The sequence below is a fragment of the Syngnathus floridae genome, chromosome 9, assembly GCF_059516105.1.
Source record: "Syngnathus floridae isolate MCC-2025c chromosome 9, RoL_Sflo_1.0, whole genome shotgun sequence".
Lineage (NCBI taxonomy): Eukaryota > Metazoa > Chordata > Actinopteri > Syngnathiformes > Syngnathidae > Syngnathus > Syngnathus floridae.
The window spans coordinates 1,580,172-1,600,435 of NC_142421.1; the positions used below are offsets into that span (position 1 = coordinate 1,580,172).

The 20,264-nt window shown below is 43.8% G+C and overlaps 1 protein-coding gene across 29 annotated transcripts in view; it reads right to left on the bottom strand.

The window, feature by feature from the left end:
* Positions 1-20,264, bottom strand: part of LOC148392825 (calcium-activated potassium channel subunit alpha-1a) — a 99,832-nt gene that overhangs the window by 8,805 nt on the left and 70,763 nt on the right. For 5 of the 29 annotated variants that reach the window (XM_088384422.1, XM_088384420.1, XM_088384434.1 and 2 more), the window contains 6 exons: positions 11,429-11,522; positions 6,175-6,301; positions 5,069-5,293; positions 4,663-4,855; positions 1,521-1,634; positions 127-210 (listed from right to left, as the gene is read on the bottom strand). In XM_088384422.1, coding sequence (XP_088240548.1) covers positions 127-210; positions 1,521-1,634; positions 4,663-4,855; positions 5,069-5,293; positions 6,175-6,301; positions 11,429-11,522 — 837 coding nt within the window. Of the gene's footprint in view, positions 1-126; positions 211-1,520; positions 1,635-4,662; positions 4,856-5,068; positions 5,294-6,174; positions 6,302-11,428; positions 11,523-13,301; positions 13,641-14,910; positions 14,992-15,331; positions 15,365-18,930; positions 19,105-20,264 lie in introns of all 29 variants that reach the window. The other 24 variants (XM_088384432.1, XM_088384433.1, XM_088384429.1 and 21 more) reach the window with 13 other exon arrangements.

Genomic DNA, 20,264 nt, shown 5'->3' on the forward strand with positions numbered 1-20,264 from the left:
AAGCCATGGGAGCAGCGTGGGCCTTGACTGCAGCCAGATAAATCAGGACAAGCTGATGAGGCGACGGATGGACGGGCGGGCGGGCGGGCGGGCAGACGGCTAGCGGAGGACAAAGGCTCATCTTACCCAGCTCTGTTATCATTTGTATGTTGGTCCCACTTTTTTTTTCCTGACTGAGTGAAAGCGATGGCAGCGGTTTGCCCGGCTTATCTAATGGCGACGAGGCAGTGCAGAGAGGGGAGAGATGGCGTCGTTATTGAATCGAAACACTTTGCACAAGACCGAATAAAAGACATCTCACTGTCTCCCAACCGGCCAGCCGGCGTCCCAATATAGAGCAGCTTGGATTTTAAGTACCAAAAGTGCACCAAAGGGCGCAACAAGAGGAACTGGATAGTCCAAGTGTACCTAATAAAGTGTCTTTACCTGTCAACTCTCTAATTAAAGAATATCTCAGAGCTTTCCCTTCTTTAGTTCCTGAGGGGCGATGCTACGTTTCACCGCATGAGAGCGTCTAGCGGGGGAGTGGGCCATGCTGACGCGGGTAGAATGGCGCTCACGTGTGCGGTCAACCCCTCTGCAGGTAATGGCCGACCCGGTTACAAGTAACATTAGCTACAGCTCCTTTTTCTTGCTGGCCTTCTCTTAGCTTGCTCTCATGCTCCATTGCTCCCTAATTGGGTCAGGGGAGACAGAGCAAGCAGTCTCTGGTGCTTCCCAAGACCCCTCGGAGATCTGAAAGTTTCATGAGTCCCCAGCACCGTTGGGAATACAGCCACTGCCATTGTTATTAATAAATGGACCCATTTTGCAACCAGGGCAGTTTTCACCCCCTTTTCGCTCTCTTTTCTACCCCCCCTTTCCATTCCCTCCCGTCAGGCTGAGTTGCTCTTGTGCATTAGTGGACAAATTGCAGAGGATGTGGTGGCGGTCCTTCAAAAAAAAAAGAGCCTGAATCACTCACGGTAGAGTTAGTCCTTACTGTTAAATTAGCACTGCAAGAGTTAACAGTTGACACGTACACACGGTCGCGTTAAATGAAGCAAACCACAACACACAAGTGAACCAAAATTCCATTCGATCGTGAGTTGGAACTTTTGGTAGCGGGATGATATTTCATGTTGGCCACCATAGAAGGGAAAAATGTGATGACGACAATAGAACGGGAAGTGGGACGTAAGAAAGTGAAAACACGTGTCGCTTCAAATCAATACGTATTAAAGGTATTAAAATTGCACAGTCAGCGGCGGTTAGTTAGAAGAGACTCACTCTGTGTTTATAATTTGACTCTAATGCAGTCAAGCAGCAAAATGTGTTTGCCAATCATTTTTTCACGTCACAGTCCAATGAAAAACATGGGATGCCAAATCTTCATGCTTTCATTTTCATCTAAAACACAATGTCAATATTGTTCGCTGTGTTTCACATAAAAAGAATAAACTCACAAAAATTGGCTTTCACGCTTTTTGTTGGACAGTGACAATGATTTGTTGGCATTTGCACTGGAGGTGACGTTTTACCTAATTCTGTGATGATGGGGATGTTGGAGCCGGTGGTGACGGAAGCCTGACGCACAAAGCCATGTACTGGACTGCTGTCTGGAGATGACCTGTCCATTCCAGGAGGCGTGAAACCTGCACATCATTCGAAAAGGTCAGTAAAGAATCATCGATCTGGACTTTTCAATTGCAGTTTCATTTGGTTTTGTTTAATTATACAGTCCGAAACCTCTTAGCACATAGCCTTTAAAGTTGTGACTTAATGAAATGACATGACACCATTTTCTATTAAAAAAAATGTTTGAAAGGTCAACTAACATCATGTCAACTTTGAAGGTACCACTGTTGAGCAAACATGGTAAAACATAAATGAGTGCCTGTCAGCTAAGCATGAAGTTGTTTGGCATCTTTCAAACTTCACAATGACAAGGAAGATGACAGCAACCTAAAAAAAAAAAAAAAAAAAAAAGTGCAGCACTATGGATGTGGTGCTTTTAAGGGTCAGCTAGGACATATTTAGCATTCATGGCCCTCCATCAGCAGCCCAGCATCAATTTTACATGTCGCTCATTTTGTAACAATAAAAGTTGGCCAAGTGGATACCAGAAAACCTTTTATGGAAAAGAGCGTGGATCGCGACAGCAAGTGACAGCGAAGCAAATGCGCTTGACTTGACATTTTTGCTTTGCCTCAAAGTGACAAGTAAACACCTTAAATTGGTAATGCAAGATGCATAATGCATCAGCCGTGTTTTGACATCCATCATTTAGTGCTGACTATAGCGAAAATGCCACCAAGCAGGAAGTATACAATACATTCAGGTCACCGTTTTATCACCGTGTGCGTCTTCCCTGACAAGACACTCAATGAGACACTTAGGTTACAAAAGAGAAAAGACCCGCATAGCCGATCGGCGGTGCGGCACCGCTAATCATAAATCTTGTTAGTCTAATTATCGCACTTGGATTGACATTCTAAGTCATCATGTTGACTTTTGTCCGTGAAGGACAAAAGGATGATGTTATCGCTTTTCTGGAGTCAACTTTTATTCTCTCTTTCCCATCGGTTTGAAGACTATGCAGCGAGTCATTGTCAGTGAGAGAAAAAGACAACAGCCTGACGCTGCTGCTGCTGCTGCTGCTGCTGCTGCTGCTTTTAAAAGCTGTTACAAACCTCTTCGACATTTGAGATGATGAAGATTACTTCTATCTTGTGCAGTATCTGTCATAGAAAATATCATACGCCATGCATTGCCACTGCCACTAAAGTTGCATGAAGGCAACAAGCACGATGTAAAAAAAATTAAAAAATCCAGAAGTCACTTCTTCACCGCGAATAGTTATGTTGAATGTCTAAATGTGTTGCTGCAGCGTTTTTGTTCAATATCATTTGCTCATAAGCATTGCCCACCATACAGTGCTCACTGCTTGCAAGTCGAAGCAACAAATTGGCAGAATCTCAAATCATGTTTTTGTATCAACACACCACTGCACTATTCTGAAAATGACACATCATTCCAAAATTGGAGAATTTCGTGCCAGAGATGTCTAAAACTTGCTTTCAACACCAAAAGTTAGAGGATTGAGTCTCTGGTGTGAAACCTCACACTCCTGCAATGTTGCTTTTCAACTGTCTGTATGAAATGGACCGATGACAAAAAAACTATTGTGAAGGGCGACTTCGTACCCCTTCATTGAGTGAAAAATAGCACACACAAAAAAAAAAGAAATTCCAGCTTCACCGTATCCACCTGCCTAGCTGTCAATGAAGTGATTGTGTTTTTAACACACAACATCTCCTCGAGGCTAGTGCTGCCTTCAAGTGTTCGGCAGGATGTTGCAACAGTCAAGCGAGATCTGGGTTAGGTAGCCCCCACCCCTCACCGCTGTAGCCCCCCGGGCACAGCGATGCTCTGCGGTTGACTACAGGCTACAGCCGCCGTGAGAAGCTCTCCCCCAGGAAAGCGCTTGTTTACTTATTCATTTGCGCCTTCTTGTTTTCAATTCCGCAGACGCTACGTGGATTGGGAGCGTCGCTGGGAGGAAGGAACCCCCCAAAGCGTTACTATGATCCAACACAAGTGTCTGGCTATGTGTGTATTTCCTGATGTATGCATGAGTGCACTGCGGTAGCGTTCTCGAAAGTGAAGTATTTTTCACCGAAATGAGTGTTTGATATAAGACCCAATTATTGATGACAATGGGTGCCATCCATCGAGCCTGGGAGAAGACACAGGCAAGTGGGTTCTCCGTATCGGGGTGGCTTCCTGTGAATAGCGCTCCCCAGAGCGGTCGCCTCACTGATTTACCTCTTCTTATTGTTAGCCAGCCGCACGGCCATTGACAGCGCATCAGTCACTCAAGGCTGCAGGAATAACAGCATCGGCATTCTCCTAAAACATGTGCAAGTGCTCGGCACTAAAACCCTTCCGCTTTGATTTGTACTTACAACAGTAGCACTAAATAGTCTGCAGCTTGAGCCACGTCGTCTTTCAAGCTAATCATAAAGTGTGGATTACGCGCACGTGGATGGCTTTGAGCGCGCTGGCGGCCGCGCCATCCGTTCGGGAAGTCGGCGCTGTTTGGTTGTGACTAATGAGCGGCAGCTGAGTCGCGCCGCCCGGTGATTTGTACTCGCCGCTTAATGTTGATGAGGCCTGATGGGAGGCCCAGATCGCACGTTTGTCAGCCAACATCTACAATCTGTTCCAGACGAAGCGCCAGACATGGGAAACAACAACATTAAAAATGACACCAGCATGTTGGGATTAAAAAGTATTAGCGGGGAGCTTGTAATTACCAGCGAACAAGACTGGAATGATTAGACAATGACGCGGCGTAAACACTCTTCAAAAGCCGCTGTGCTGTCGGAATATAGAGCCCACTGAAAAAGCATTGTGCTTGCCGACTGCATTGCAGTGTCGCAATTTGACATCATCCCATTGGTTGCTTTACTTGACTGACCCACTAAAATGGGGAGGACATCAAATGGACCTTTTTGACGGATTGAGTGTTCCAACAGTGTGATTCTTAAAGCGGCTAAAAATATAGTCACGGTGACTGTCATCTTCCTATTTAAAAAAAATATATAAAAATCTCTTTTTTTCCACAACCTGTCCCCTTGAGGCAGAGGTATACCCAGAGTTTGAGAGGATGCTCCTTACCTTGGGAATTAGCCTGCAAGACCCCAATGCTGTCATCAAACTGCATAGACTTGATGTTGAGTGACGCCAAGATGCATTCTTTATCTTGCAGCGAGGCATCCTCGATATTGTTCTGATTGGCTGACAGTATTACGCACATGTCGCAGAGGTTGATGTTGACAGCCCTTAAATCGGCTCGACTTAATGGCGTACCCTTTGGGGTGAGGTGGGAACACAGCAAGAGAGAGAGAGAGAGAGAAACAAATTGAAGAAGTGAGCAAAGGTAGTGTTGTGCTGTGGAAAGCTAGCTAACACGTTTCACTTATTAGGTTCATTTTGGAGGCCTGGACTGAAAACTTGCGTCATTCATCACTCAAACCAAACTAAACAAGCTATTGTTCCATCTGGGACAGCGGGGTACACTCACAGGCAAGATGGAGACCTTGGGGAAGTTGTGTAACGTCTCCCACTCTCGCCGCAGATAGTCCAGCGAGCCCACAAAAACGATGGGCTTGAGTTCATGATAATGAAAGTTGCTGGCTCTTAAAGGCATCACCAAGTTTCGCAGCCCCACTAAAGCGGACGTGACATCTCCAAATATACAGACCACCACATGGCCACTCAGTACCGTCATGGAGGCTTCACTTCGGGTCTGCAAACACAAGAGGGACAGGGAGAGAGAACCCCAAAAAATAGAATGAGGGGATGAATTGCCTGCTCCATCAGCTGTCAATAGAAAAAGTGGAAGTTGAACATCAACTAATACATGAAATGTCATATTCAGAGCAGCTGACTCAGAGTCAATTGCTGATGAACGAACGCAGTTTAGAGACTTCAGGCAAGTTGGGTCAAAATGACAAGGATCTTGAATAAAAAGCTGTAATACAAGAAGCTATTGTAAAGGGTAATGTCATGCAAGTCGGAGAGAAAATTGCTCTTAAATCTTTAGGCATCGTTAAAATAAGTATTAGCAAATGGTTTTGAAAGAGAAATCAAATCAAAATCTTCAGCATAAATATACATAGTACAAATTCTATTCGAGAGGAGGTCCTTTTCTCTAGTGTGAAGCAAAACAGGCAAATGTCCGACAAATTCTGTGTCCATTTTCTCTTGGCTCCTATTAATAATGCAGTGTAGTTGGAGCTGGAATTAATTGTTGACTACAAGGTGAGGTAAGGTAAATCCTGGTAAAAAAAAAAAAAAATCGTAATGAATGTCGTGGCGATACGGAGGACACAAATGATTAATGGGTGCACCGAAATGCTTGCAAACTGCCCAGTTGCAGAGACATCGCAGCAAAGGCATGCGTGGACGACTTAAACCTCTACGCAGAGAGAAAAAGAAAACCGTAAACTCACCTTGAAGCAGAGAGGCAGAGAAAAAAATGTCAGTACATATTAGTATGTGATTAGACCACTTCACAAGTGTGTGTGTGGGGGGCCACTTCTTAGGATACTTACATTTAGTTTTTGTATATGTTGTGATTTGTTTTTCTTTTGATAGAATAAAGTCAAGAAAGCAGGTTTCACTCACCAGGATGACTTTTTCGATGTCTTTTGATGGGCACCAGTGAAACATCCCGGTGGAGTCATACCTCTTCACATTCATGTCCATGTTTTCCATTTGTTCATTAGCAGGTATGAGAAGAGGGTCGTGTCTACTGTAAAACAACAACGATAGAGTCAGCCACTACATTTGCATTCTGCGTTCAAACCTGACAAAAACCAAAGCAATGTTTCTCATTGGAAATAATATAAATCAAATCAATCCGTTCCAGAGTCTGGAATCGAATCGTCCCAAAATATTGCTGGAATAAATGAACATTTCACACACTTTTACCTAATTGTACAAGCTTGATGTGTGAAAGATGAGGGGAGAGGATGGAGACAGTTTTGTACTATTGAATTATTTATTGAGTTTTATCATCATTTTATTAATCAAATGTTTGGAACGTTCTGTCGTTTTGACGACTAAGTTTTAAAAAGAGGGCAAGGTGTGAATCCTAAATAAACATTGACACAAATGTCAGCATTTTCAAATAAAAGGAGGGAGGGGTTTGAGCCAAATTGCAAAACAATAGATGTGTTTGGGGAGCAAAAACTAAATAGTTGGCAAAGAAGGGCATGCAAAAACAAATAGTACAATTTTACCTCCCTCATTTCCTATGCTGTTCACAACCCCTTGGGGGCACGCGTGCAAGGCGTCGGGGAATTGCTATGATACGCTGTGATGATGTGTGATCTATTAATCAGCGTTAGATTCTCCATTTCTTTTGTTGCCATTCTGCCTGGGCGACAGACAGCTTTTCTCAGCGTAGACACGCAATTTCTGAGGGAATTGCAATTTCTACTTCTGCTCCTTGATGTCAAGTCATCAGGAAGCTCAAAGGCGCTCGCTCGCTCGCTCGCAGAGGCAGCCCGAAGAGCGGCAAGACTTGAACGTTACAGACTGACACGCCACGCAACACAGTGCCAATTACCAGCTTTTAGCCTCTTTTTCCAGCTCCTGACGCCACGCCGTGCAAACAGTAAAAGGTGCCAACAGGCTCCCACTTTAAATATTTCAAGCCTTTGCCCAATCACATTGCGCCTCCCCAACTGACGGCCATGAATGTTTCAGCAGCGTGTCACGAGCAAGCGGGCTAATCCACAGCAGTGGGGCGTTGAGTTTTATCCACTGTAACACTGACCATGAAAGGGTTCCTGTCAGTCCAACTTTAACGCTGCTCCTGCTCTTGCGTTTATTCTGCAAGACGTCTTCTCGCAGTTGCTACAAAGGCAATGCAGACATTTTGATCCACAACACTGACTCGGGATATAGAGCAGAAACAAACAGCGCAGTTCTTCGGCACAATAGCAATAATAATAATGATCATGTATTTTGATTGAATGTATTCAATCATGTATTTTTGAAATCAGGGTAATTAGGTTTTAGATGTACATTCAAGCATAAGTTTAACTCTTGGAAGTCAGCCAAGGACCATGTAGTTTTTTATTTCTGAGGTTTTAACCTAGGTTGAATCTGCACGGTTTTCATTGCTCAAAATGTTTTTAATTGACAGCAAGCAACAGGAGTTTACACTTTTTTGCATGAGTATCGTGCTACTCAAATAAGATACGGTTTTACTATTGATTATGGATGTGTGCGTCTGCTCTGCATTGTAAGGTAAGTCAATAATAATAGAGAATGAAAATCTCCCAAATACAATTCATATCTAATGTATTTTTCTGGTTGAAGTCATTCAATATACATCTAATATATTGAATTCAGGGGGGATGTGAAAACAGATACATTTGAAAAATATAGGGGGGGAAACAGCTCTGGAATTTGACATATATCGTTTTCAAATCATCACTCTGTCTATCCTCCATCTGAGCTGTCATTCACTGACAAGGCTTTGATGGCGATGCTTTCTTCACTCTACATTTGGGTTGCAGGAAAGTAGCAGGAAAAAAAAGAATGGGGGAAAGCTGTCAATTAGCCACCCACCTTTCTGCTTCCCTCTATCAGTTAGCGCCGATGATAATAACACTGAGAGCATTTAGTGTTTTTACACTCAGCCTGAATCTTTCATTTGGAGCCCCGCGTTGCGCCAATCAACCTCCGCCGCGCCGCCGCCGTCACTTCAATCTGCTCGGCATCGCTCGCCTCCTCACCGGCGCTGACTGGCGCATGGCTGCACCTCCCTCCCTCACTCCCTCCCTTCGCGCGCTCTCTTCCTGCGTGTCAAGACAGCTATCTTTCACCCAGCTGTCAGCGACGTGACTGGCAGCCTGTCACTGATGCCACACACCTCCTCATCCACCCCCCCACCCCCCCTCTCTGCCTTCTCCCTGCCTCAGCTTGAACCTTCCGCCAAGCTCAGGCAGAGCAGACGGCAGTGCCACGCCCAGGGGATAGCGCATCCAGATGACACTGTTTTTGCCATTTTGGAAGTGCGGCGTCACTGGCGGGCCCGTCACAAAGCTTGGCGAAGACGGCGTTAACGCGGCGCTGACAATGCACACCTCGTTAGCGAGGTGAGACACGGGAAATAAAGAACAGCGACGTGGCCGGGTCAACTCAAATGATGAAGTTATATTTTTAAATATGATAGGAGAGATGTATTTCTACACTGCTACTTTAAATTGAAATGGGTGACAAAGAAAATGAAATTCTGGCCTAATCCAATTCTATTTTTGTTTCTTTCATCCACATTATATCCACATTGATTCAGGTCAGAAGAACAGAATTTTACAAATACATCTTCAGACGGGCCATAAAATAGACACGATGAATATAATTCAGCATCTTCCTCACGCTGACGCCAGTGCAGAAAATCCAATCTATTCACTTTCAAATGACAGTGGAAGGCCAGAGTTGCACATCTAATCGAGCGTCAGAATAACGCAGATCTAAATTACGATTGTCTGGGAATAAAGGACTCTAAATTGCAGTTGAAATAGTTTTGGTCCTACGCTATAAATCTTTTGGAAAATAATCTATTTTGATTGTTTTGCCATCCATCGCTGGTCAATGCGGAATTTGACGAGAGAAGAATTTATATAGGACAAGTATTTGCTTTACAGTACATCCCTCCCTCTCCAGTGCCCCCCCCCCCCCCATTCTTCAGCATGTATTTCAAACACTTGAGTTATTCCAGCGAAACACTCGGCAGTCGCAAACTGGGGATGGTTTGGCTGCTCCCCCAATGCCTCCCTGGCAGACTCCGAAGGCGCTTTGAAAATTTTCCCCATCATGCAAACTGACAAAGGCGTGCTTTTCAAAAGCCCACAGCCAATCTGTTGATCATTATTTATTTACAAAGGCCTTCGGGCGGCGAGTCCTGTAAAAACCATGCTCGCTCGCTCGCTCGCTACGTATGCTGGCTCTCTTGCTGCGTCCCACCACCACTCCTCCTCTTTCCTTGCTTGTAGAGTAAAGCATCCCTAAGGCTACCTCAAACAATCACTTTTCATTGTGCATAAAACCCACCTCGTAAAGCATAACTGTTTAATATAAATGCTGTTATATGTTGACAGGGGCAGCTGTGGGAAAGGGGGCTGGCTGCCTGGGCTGTGATGGGTAATTTGATGTTGTGCTGTGGGCTAAGTCTCGGAGAAAACATCTACACCTATAACAGAGGACCTGTCATGGCAGTACCCGAGAGCTTTCAGAACACCGAAGCATCCCTAAAGCGGAGAAAACTTTAACGCTGCTTTGAAGCCGCTTCCAAACTGAGAAAGTAACTTGCGCAAAATGATTATCGCTGCAAGATCAAAGCTAAGAGGCAGATCATATATTACGTGGCAAAAGGGGACCGTCTATAATGCCAGAGACGAAGAGAGAGGAAAGGCTTTCGTGCGGAAATTTAGGCAAACTAAAGTAACTTTGCTGGAAAGCTGCCAGGCTAAAGTTGGTTTTGTAGTGCACAGGGCATCGCAAATGATAGTCTGACTGAAGGCTACCACTCTTGTGCTCGCCTAATGGTTTTGGCAAGCTTATTAAGTGCTTGTTTAATGGAGAACTGAGGGGGAGGCCCACAAGTGCACGAGATTAAAAAACATATAGATTTGCCAGAGCAGTGGGAGGGATGCTGCCTCAGGGAGGAAGACAACAAAACAACTTGCTCCTAACTAAAATATAGGGAAAATAAAGTGTTGGCAATTATTCGTAGTTTTAAGCAGTGTGTAACTTTCACAAAACGTGTAATATTGTGGTACCTTACCCAAGCAGTGCCTCATGAAGAAACGTTTTTAAATGATACTTGGATTTTTTTTTCGTACTCAGCAAGTGTCCCGAAAGGTGACCATCTATCACGCTTGTAATATGAATTCCTTTATTTACTCAGCTGCAGTGAACATGTGTATGTTTGAATGATAGCATGCATTATGATAAGCATCAACCAAAAAAATAGTTTGAGTTTGACTGACAACTAAAGTGTGTGAAATGTTATGCTTTATTTTGAAAGGTTGATTTTACACAGGATTGGGTCTCATTGGATTGTCCAGAGCGCATTTGATAGTTTTCCTTTTTAAATACTGACAAGTTGTCTCGAACCGCACGGCTCTCGCCTCGCATTCATTAAGATCCAGCCGGCATAGCTACGAATGTTCCTGTCCTGTTAGATCTCCGCCACGGCGGCCTCTCTGTTTTTCCGCGCTGTCATGAGGCTAACCCCCTGCCTTGTAGCATGAATACCTTGGCCCCTTTTATCTTTCAAAATCAATTAAGAGCAATTTAATAGCACGGGACAGGATAAAAGGAAGGTAATATTTGAATTCATATTTGATTGTGGCAATGCAGCTCGCATATGGCCGTTAAGTAGCAGAAAGACTACTCACAGGGGTTCCCACAATAGAGAGGTAGCCTCGGGGCAAAGTAACTATGCAGGTCTTTCTGATTGGCCGCCGGTGTCATTAGTGTCAGCAATGTTTAAGGACTACATGTGGACCTGACCGGAGGAGGTGGCAGCTGGGACTTTAAAGGCAGCCGAGGGGGGCTCGTGCATTTCAAACGACTCCTTGCTGACTTTTTTTTTTACTGGTGACAGAAACATTATTTCAGCTCTGTCATTAACAGCTGACAGCGCGCCAACCTAAACAGCTTCAGCCTATCAGGGCGCATTTTTCCGTGCGCCCCCTCCCGCCTGCCATCCAAACGCCCACCATCAGCAGCAGCATCACCTCTGAAGTGTCTGCTGTCTTTCCATCCATCCTCCCTCCCTCCCTCCCTCCCTCCCTCCCTCCCCCTGCATCTGTCTTCTTCCCCATTTGAAGACGGCGAGGCGAACGCAAGCGTCTCTTACCTCATCATTTTGGGAGAGCAGTTGGGCGAGTTCCGCATCCCTCCGTTGCGCTGCTTTTTTTTGGGCGACAGCGTTGACGGATGCTCGTCTTCGACTGCAAACACACGCGCGCAGTGTCAGAACAGAGACAGAGACGGATGGGGAAGTGAGCTGGACCTGACATGAAACTAAACAAATAAACTGTCAACACTCAATCATAGCAAACACAACAAAAGTGAACAGAAAGAAAAGGGTAAATTAATAACTGGAAGAAAACCAAGATCGATTATTAGTAACGGGGGAATCTTTAAGGCAGGAGACAACCCCGGAGAAAAACCAATTGATGACCTGAAAATGACCAAAGGACGTAAGGGCCTTATGTTTTTGTTTGCTTTAGGTGCACCTGGCTTTTTTGGACCGCTAGCAGTCTGCATCAGAGTGACCATGCCTACCTACACCATTAACTGCCATGTGATTGGCATTGTCAGTGGATCGTGGGCAAAAGCAATGACAATGAGATAAAGTAAAAGGAGGTTATGGCGATGGATCTTATGGTGGCTCGTTTTGGGGGGCTAAAAAGCCTATCGGGCCCATTATTCCGGTTCTAGTGCAGAAAATGGCTCTTCTACTGGTCTACCTCCATGCCAAGAGAACACTCCACACACATTATGAAGGACACGCTAACAGGGGGATGAATTAGTGGGCCAGACATGTCAGAAGCGGCTAGTAAGGACAAATAACCCTCCAGCAGACGAAGGTCAAGACTAGCTTGGGAATTAATGATGCGTGTAAGATTAAATATTCAATTTTGGGGGGTTGACACTTTGGTCGTAAGCACTTTGCAAGAGTTTCCCAGACTGAAAGGACAAGGAAGAGCAACCAAAGTGAGGTCAGGCCCGGCCGGCCGGCCGGCACTAGTCTGATCTTCACTACTGTCTGCGTTTAAGAGCTTCCACCAGACACCCTTCTGGCTGCACCACTGCACACTTGGATTAGTCCTTGGGTTAGAAATCAATAACAGCATGTGATCTTAGCACGAATCAGAGGACACAAAGAAAGCAGCGGCATAAAAGTTGTTTACCCTTGCTTACTTTGTGTCGTCCATTGCTGCTAATTTCACAACAACTTTTCGTTTGTTAACCATCAAGGTCGTGTCATTATTTAAAATGGACCACACAACATGATATCAGCCGAGAGAACATACTAAGGATGGGCAGGGTAAACAACAATAGGCAGTCGCAATGGATTTTCTAGCAGGGGGCGCAGTTCATTCAGACCCAAGTAAATTGCTGCCTAAACGAGGTGAAACAAATGGTAAACAGGAAGACCAAAAGAGTTTGTCTTGGACTATTCTGAAATGGGAACCTACAACCCAAAGGGAAAAGAGCGGCTAAGTGAGCATCTTACGATATCAGCATCCCCTCTTGCCAGTGATCACAAAATGAAGCTTCAAATTTGCTTCATGAACCAGTTGTATTTTTGGCTCCTCGAGATGGCACTCAACATTGGATGAACGTTCACTGACTTGCCATTTCTTGAAGCGCTTTATTTAAAAACCACCAGTGCCATCTAGAGGATACAACAAACGTGTTCATGAATCCAATTTGAAGCTTCGTTTTCTCATCATGTTTGAATATATATGAAAAGAAAATTCCCAAACATTCAGGAATTCTTGGACTGCCCATCCCTAGTACGACATAGCAAGTCAAAGAAGGTAACACCAAATGTAGTATCTGAGTCTCCAAGCTACGGGCTACTCACAACCCCTCAGCCTGATGGCTGCTAAAACCGTGCAAAGAAGACAAGAGTCGCAGCCCCGGCGGAGTGAAGCATCATGCAGCAAACAGCACAGGCAGGCTACCGACTGATGCATCCCGCTATGGGGGCAACCTACAGTGGCTACTGTGACTGTGCAGCATGGCATTACTGGGGTGGTAGCGGTATTTCACCGGCAGACTGCGGGCCCGGTTCAGCCGACTCTCCGCCAAGGATCTGGCGTCTTCTGGCACCGAGATACTGAGGCGCAGTTTGGTATGGCGAGCCGCAGGCGTGGGAAGCAGACTTCCTTTACGGTTATTAACAAGGGGGATGTTGATGGCGCCTGGCTTAACCGAGGCGTTCTGGTTGCTTTGCAGGGCGTTGGGCGAGAAAGTGTTTGAGGTGATGGCGGTGGAAGGGCAGCCGCTGGTTTTAACGGATCGTTTTTGAAAAGACGGTCTAACGTCATCCGTTACTGTCAAACAATGAAGAATACAAAGTGTAAGAAAAGCTTTAGGGATGCTTTTAGATAAGCAATTATAAATCAACACATTGACATTATTTAGTCATACGTATAATCACATGGTTTTCTCTGGGATTTCAGAGAAAAGTCAACGACGAGGAAATGAAAAGGACAATATCCGACAAGGCTCATGTTGTGCAAGAGGATAAAGAATAGCTTAGCTGACGTACAGGGCATTTATTTCTGTTTTTAAAAGCTAAATTAAGCAGGCACGATCATTTCTTTGTTATCAGACTTTTCTTATTGTCTTGTCATCTGCCCGCACGTGACCATTTTTGTGACAAACGTGAATTAATTACAAGGCTGGAACAAAGCACGGGAGAAAGGCAGCCAGTCGTATCACGTTAGATGTTTTGTCACGTCAACATACACAACGTGAACTCATAATTTATGATAGCGCTCATTTAAAAGCATTCGACATGGGGAAGGGACCACTTTGGATTAAAATTGCGTGGCTTCAGCCGTCCCGTGTGTCTCGAGGCATCCTGTTTACTTTAATATGACAATCAATTGTCACATACTCAACACACAAAATGCACTAACGGGGTCGAGGCGCTCGGCAAGGGGACGAGTCAAATCTGTGCTTGTAAAGTCGGCCGGCAGAGGCCTTTTCCTGCCGTGGGTGGGAGGGTGGCCGGTTGGTCCTTTTGGAGGACAGAGCATGCTTGGGTGGCCCCGGGCGATAAACAGACGTTTATCCCAGCAGTCAGCTGCCTCCTTGATTTACAGGGCGCCACCGATAGCTCCTGGATTCATCTGGCCCTTGTCAAACATGTAGAGCATTAGAGCACGCTCAGCCGCCTTGGCAGCTCCACTGTGCTTTCTGAACAAGCCAGACGGCAACTGTCCCTTCCTGAAATGCTAATCACATGACGCTACCGCGCCGCGTGCAAATGGATGAAGAACAACGGAAAATGTTGACTTTAGCATGTGAGGGAAGCTGGCTTTTGTTTTTTGCCATTGCCTGCGCTGGCAAACGTTTTTCGTCTTCATTGCACAAGGAACGGTATTTCAACCCCGGGTTTTTGCTACAGTTGAATACAAAAATAAATCACATGGATATTATGATTACGGCAGATGATTAAAGGAGTGTAAACAAACACCTTAGATTGCAATATATTTCTACACAAAAGAACAAAAGGTCAAATTAAATTATACATGGACTTATATAGCAGGTGATACTTTATAGTTTTATTCTTAACCAGAAGTGACAATTATTTACCTAAATTGCAATCAGCTTTGAATCGAACACCAGTCTCTTTTTGGCTTCCACTGTTCCCTGGTGTTGTAGCGCCATCTGCTGCTAGATGCAGCACAATACAAAAGAACAATGGTTCATGGAACGCCAAGTTGTTATTATTATTATTATTATTGAACACAAAGCCATTTCTTATACAAAGCTTTACAATCGACTGTCAATATAGAAAAATAACACTATTTCTGGTTGCATTAGATATTAACAGTGTTTTCAAAGTTATATTGGTGGCAACACTGTTTGAACACAAATTTGCTCTTAAAATAACAATACGAAAGGGTTACATGCTAAGGGAACATTAGACAGGGAGGAAACTGTCAGTACTAATCGTGTTACATTTAAAAGGGCCTATAGAGCCGAACGGGGAAGGACAGAGAAACACACTTACGTGATCTGACATATCCGTTATACTTATATTTGGCTGAGGAGAATGCAAAGACAAGTGGCAGGTCACACGGGGGGAGAAAGGATGCCGTGAAGCACACAGTAGGAAATAAGAGACATCAACATAAGAATGGGGCATGGAAATGAAATGAAATGAAAGAAATCAATGCATACATCAGACTAATCGCAATGAATGCGGAATGGAAGTAAATGAATGAGGAAAACACAATGAAGATGATTTGTGGAATGCGCTTCATAAAAGGGAAATGAAATGATTTGTCCATTGTCAGGATGTGCTGTGCTTCATCTACAATGAAATCTAAAGAGCTAACACTTTAAAACGAACCACGATTGATGTGAACAATTAGAAAACATTTGAATATGATAAATGCTCGATGAAATCTGGAGAACAATGCAAGACAGTGAACAAATCTATCTGAACAATGATATGTTTTAGAGATGGGCATTTCATGAAATCCCAATCAGAAAATCCAATGATACATTTTTTTTCAAATATTATTTTAGATGAAAAAATGAAAAATAACATTTCAATAAGGGAAACGTTTTGGCCAAATAATTGATGATGATGCCCATCACTAATATATTAAGAAGGAGTGTTTTTCCTTTACACTGACACCTTTCTGGAACTGTTGAATGCAGATAAAATTGGGGCCATTAATCTGCTTTCTGGGTTAGTATTAGAGCCAGGACGACAGCTACGGAAATGCCGTAATGCGAGCGAATCCTCCAAGTTGTCGTTATCTGTCTAAATGTGTATACCGCCAGCAATGTTAAACTTTGCTGAGTTTTGCGTAAAAATCAAATCTGAGTTTGTCACACTTCTGATGTTTGTGTTTAGCAGCGTAATTATCCACTTCCATTATATCATACGCGAGCGACCCTGACTCAGGAGACACGGAATGAACATAGTGGACACTTAACTCAACTGGGCAGCGCTGACACTCTCGACTCAGGGTCTTTTCCATCACTAAAGGTCACAATGAGTGCCTAAGGCTGGCCTCTGACACAGATCCTCATACAACAACCCACAGTGGCCCTGGCATCTGTCCGTAGCGATTTGCCCGCGCCACCAAAGCGGCGGACTAACCGGCTAGCATCTCGGGAAAGAGGGTAGAGCTGGGAGGGGGGGTTGTTTCCTCGTCTGCCTGGTGGACAGCAGCTGTCAGGGCAAGTTTAGTGACGGACCAGCAGGGCCGGGAAAATGAAAACATAATTTCGGTGTCGGGAGAGATAAGGTCTCCAGCAATCAGATGCAGATGCACGAGGAGAGGCAAGACGCATGCTGGTATGCACCGATGGAAGGTCACGGAAAAGCCTTGGATATAGAGCCAAATAGCACAAGACCGCACCCCTTGTTCCTCATGCAAACCTTTTATGATATCATCTTTTGTATCTCAACACTTGGTGGTCAGGACATAAAACAGGACCTGAGACTGCTATGAGAATTGAGTACATCGTCTTGGCAACCTTTGGGCATTACAATCAGGTATTCAGTATTTTTTTCTGTTTTTGTAAACTTGTTACACTATTTGTTAAAAATGTCTCTTTGTAACTTTGGTATCATTTTGTCTTGCATACAAAATAGGCAGCTCCGATGTCTGAAAATTATTTAGCATATCTGTTTTCATTCACTTCAGCTGCCCACTCAATCAGTACATGGGAAATTATGAGTGGTGAAGTACAATCTAATATCGGCTAATATAACCCAAATCAGTGGCAGCCACCAACAATCACAGGATTCCATAGCAACTTAGCTCGACAAATTCGCCTAAATAGTGAAAGCGGTAAAAGTTTTCCGACCAAAGAAAATCTAGTCCAGATGCACAAGAAGGCATGAAGTCATCACGTATAAAGATGTCTTATCTGGTCGCAGAATGAAGAAGAGGAAATGGCAAGAGGAAATCCAGTAATCCTCAACTTGACAAGCACTCTTTCGCTAAAACTCACTTTGTTCATACAGATGGGGGGAAGGAGGATCCAAGGAAGGGGAGGCTTTCCTGAAATCCTACAAGGAGCTCGAGGGAGAAGTGAGATCAGTAACCATGTAATGGCCAGTAATTGGTACCGAGGGATACCAGCGCAGTGCCGAAGTACACGGGGCCAAACTAAACTCATCATGGCACGTTTGACATTAATCTAGGCTGAGTCGGCCGACGTCGGCAGAATGCTGAAGAGGAAATCAGATCTGCACGTCGGAGGCCCGGGCTTTGATAGCCAGGCCTACCGCTGCCATGTCTAATCGACAGACAATTTAGTCGTTCCGACCCTCTCAAGAGCAAACGGCAGAGAGGCGATTTGCCCACTTTGTGCCATCGCAATATCCCTATCAAGCCAACATCTTGTTTTGGTTTTTCATTTCGGGTTTTCTGCTGGTGTTCTCTTTGGGATGATAATATTGTTAAACACGGAGATAGACAGTGTGAACCAACTCTGATCTGTGAGATCAGCGATATTATAAGATAACTTAGGGCCGATGGTCTTATTTTATTGTCCTAAATCTTTCATTTGAAGTAGGCCAACAAAAACATGAAAGAAAGACAGTGCTAACTGTAACAAAAATACAAACTTAAAAAAAAAGTGAACTCAGGGTTTGCTACACCAAATGTACATTGCATAATAATAACAAACCATTACATTGCAGAATAAAACTGTACAATTAAACATTATGTCCATTCTTCCTGGACACACGTCTTACCTTAAATTGTCAACAATCATCAAAATCACAACAGTCAATCTCCAGAAGTGATTTTTTTTTTTCTTAATCACAGAACTGCATGACGAAATGCAGCATGCGATAGCTAGCTGGCCATCTACAGTATTGTACAATACAGCAGCACCACAGAGCCACAACACTACACACCCACCAAAAGACACCATACACTGAGTGAAACTAAATGAGCATGAGAAATAAATGAAGACGGTGAGAAAAACCCAATCAAAGTACAGAAGTGCTAGCTAGCAACATATAATTAAGGATAGATAGATAAATAGATAAGCCAGTTGGAAAGTGATGGAAAGAGAGCAAAAACTCGTGATTGCAATCTGCTATCTATAGACAACTGAGACACATATCCACACACCTAAACACAAATCTTTTTAACTTTTGGATAGATGGATGGATAGATAGATAGATAGATAGATAGATAGATAGATAGATAGATAGATAGATAGATAGATAGATAGATAGATAGATAGATAGATAGATAGATAGATAGATAGATAGATAGATAGATAGATAGATAGATAGATAGATAGATAGATAGATAGATAGATAGATAGATAGATAGATAGATAGATAGATAGATAGATAGATAGATAGATAGATAGAAAGGCGCCTTATGAATAAAATGTATTATTATTATTCGTCTGAAAAACAGTGATCGCCAATTACAAAAGAAACTAAAAGTGAATTATGCCACAAATCCACATCTACACAAAGTAATGGGACCACAACTGCACGTGGACAACGTCACCCCTACACGTGTACACACGTTACGGTAGCTGTAGCGCATGGTAACGACACACATGGAAGCACAGGTCACAGACGACACGTAACAGCATGTGTTGGGCGGTGTCACTTACAGGCACGTAACGTGGTTGCGCAATCATGAACAGACACAGAGGAAAGTGGGTAGGCCCTCTGAAGGGTGTCCATGTTACTATGTACACTGCCTGACATGCAAGAGCAGTCTCGCTCTGAACGGCCGCAATCAAAACAACATGCCAGTTTCATTCGCTTGTAGACGGACATCTTGGCTACAGTCACGTGTCAGGATGAGAGGAGAGGAGAAGCAGCAGGTTAATGGCAAGAGGAGAAACTATTCATCCAGGGAGGAAGTCGGAAGGTCACTTCATCAGAATGCGCAGGCCTTAGCAGACTTGAACCCCCGTCCGTGAAACAAACATGGCCAATTTCGTCAAGTTCACACGAGATTTACACTAAGCTCTGGTTGCGACGCTCAGCTCGTCCCATCAAAGTGGAGACACGAATGAATTCTTTGGCGCCGTTCAGGGGCTCAAGCTGCGTGCTAAGGCCGAAACAGGTCAAAAAGGCAAAACCATAATTGTGGGAAGAGGGTGAGGAGAAAGAGGGGGAGGCATTCAGGGGGGGAGGAGGGGGAGAGGCATGAGCAATGTCTTCAGCAGCAAACCTCAAACAAACTTGTCATACATTTTACATTGACATCCCGCAAACCGCTGGGTCTGAGAAGAGCGGAGCACGTACCTGTATCCCATCATGCAGCAGCGCTACGGAAGCGCGCCTCGGTCCAAAAAATGCCATGGCACTACTCTACGGGCGGTGCCGCACGTGCCAACTCATGCTGTCGCTTGCACAAATGAAGTTTCACTGCTCCACGCCCAAAGGGAAGCTTCACTCTAACGTGCATTGTGTGTTGTTTATTTTCTGCGACTTTTCAAATATGTCTGATAAGCGTGTTGACATGTTTTGGGGCCATTCGTCAAATCTGAAACACTAACAAGTTTACGATTTAAAACAAATGGTAAAAAAACAATGCATGCTTTTCAATGGGCTGCTTGATGATGTCATTATGATATGTATCATTGTTCTTTAATTCATTACATAAATTATTATTATTATTATTTTACTATTTTAAATAAACGGAAAAAAAACTACGTGTTTTTCAATGGGCTGCATGTTGATATTATTATTATTATCATCATTATTATTATTGTATGAAACGTAATGAAAAAACAAGAGCTTCATAGAAATGCTTACGACTGTACAATCAAAACATTAGGTAAACATTACAGAAAGTCTTTTACACAAATAAAATATTTACCATTAATCATTATGCTTATGAGTGTTTTCATAAAAATCTGTGTCATCAAAACCTACATATGAAAAATACTTTGATATTTTTTTTAAATTTGATTTTTGTCGAGCATACTTTTAA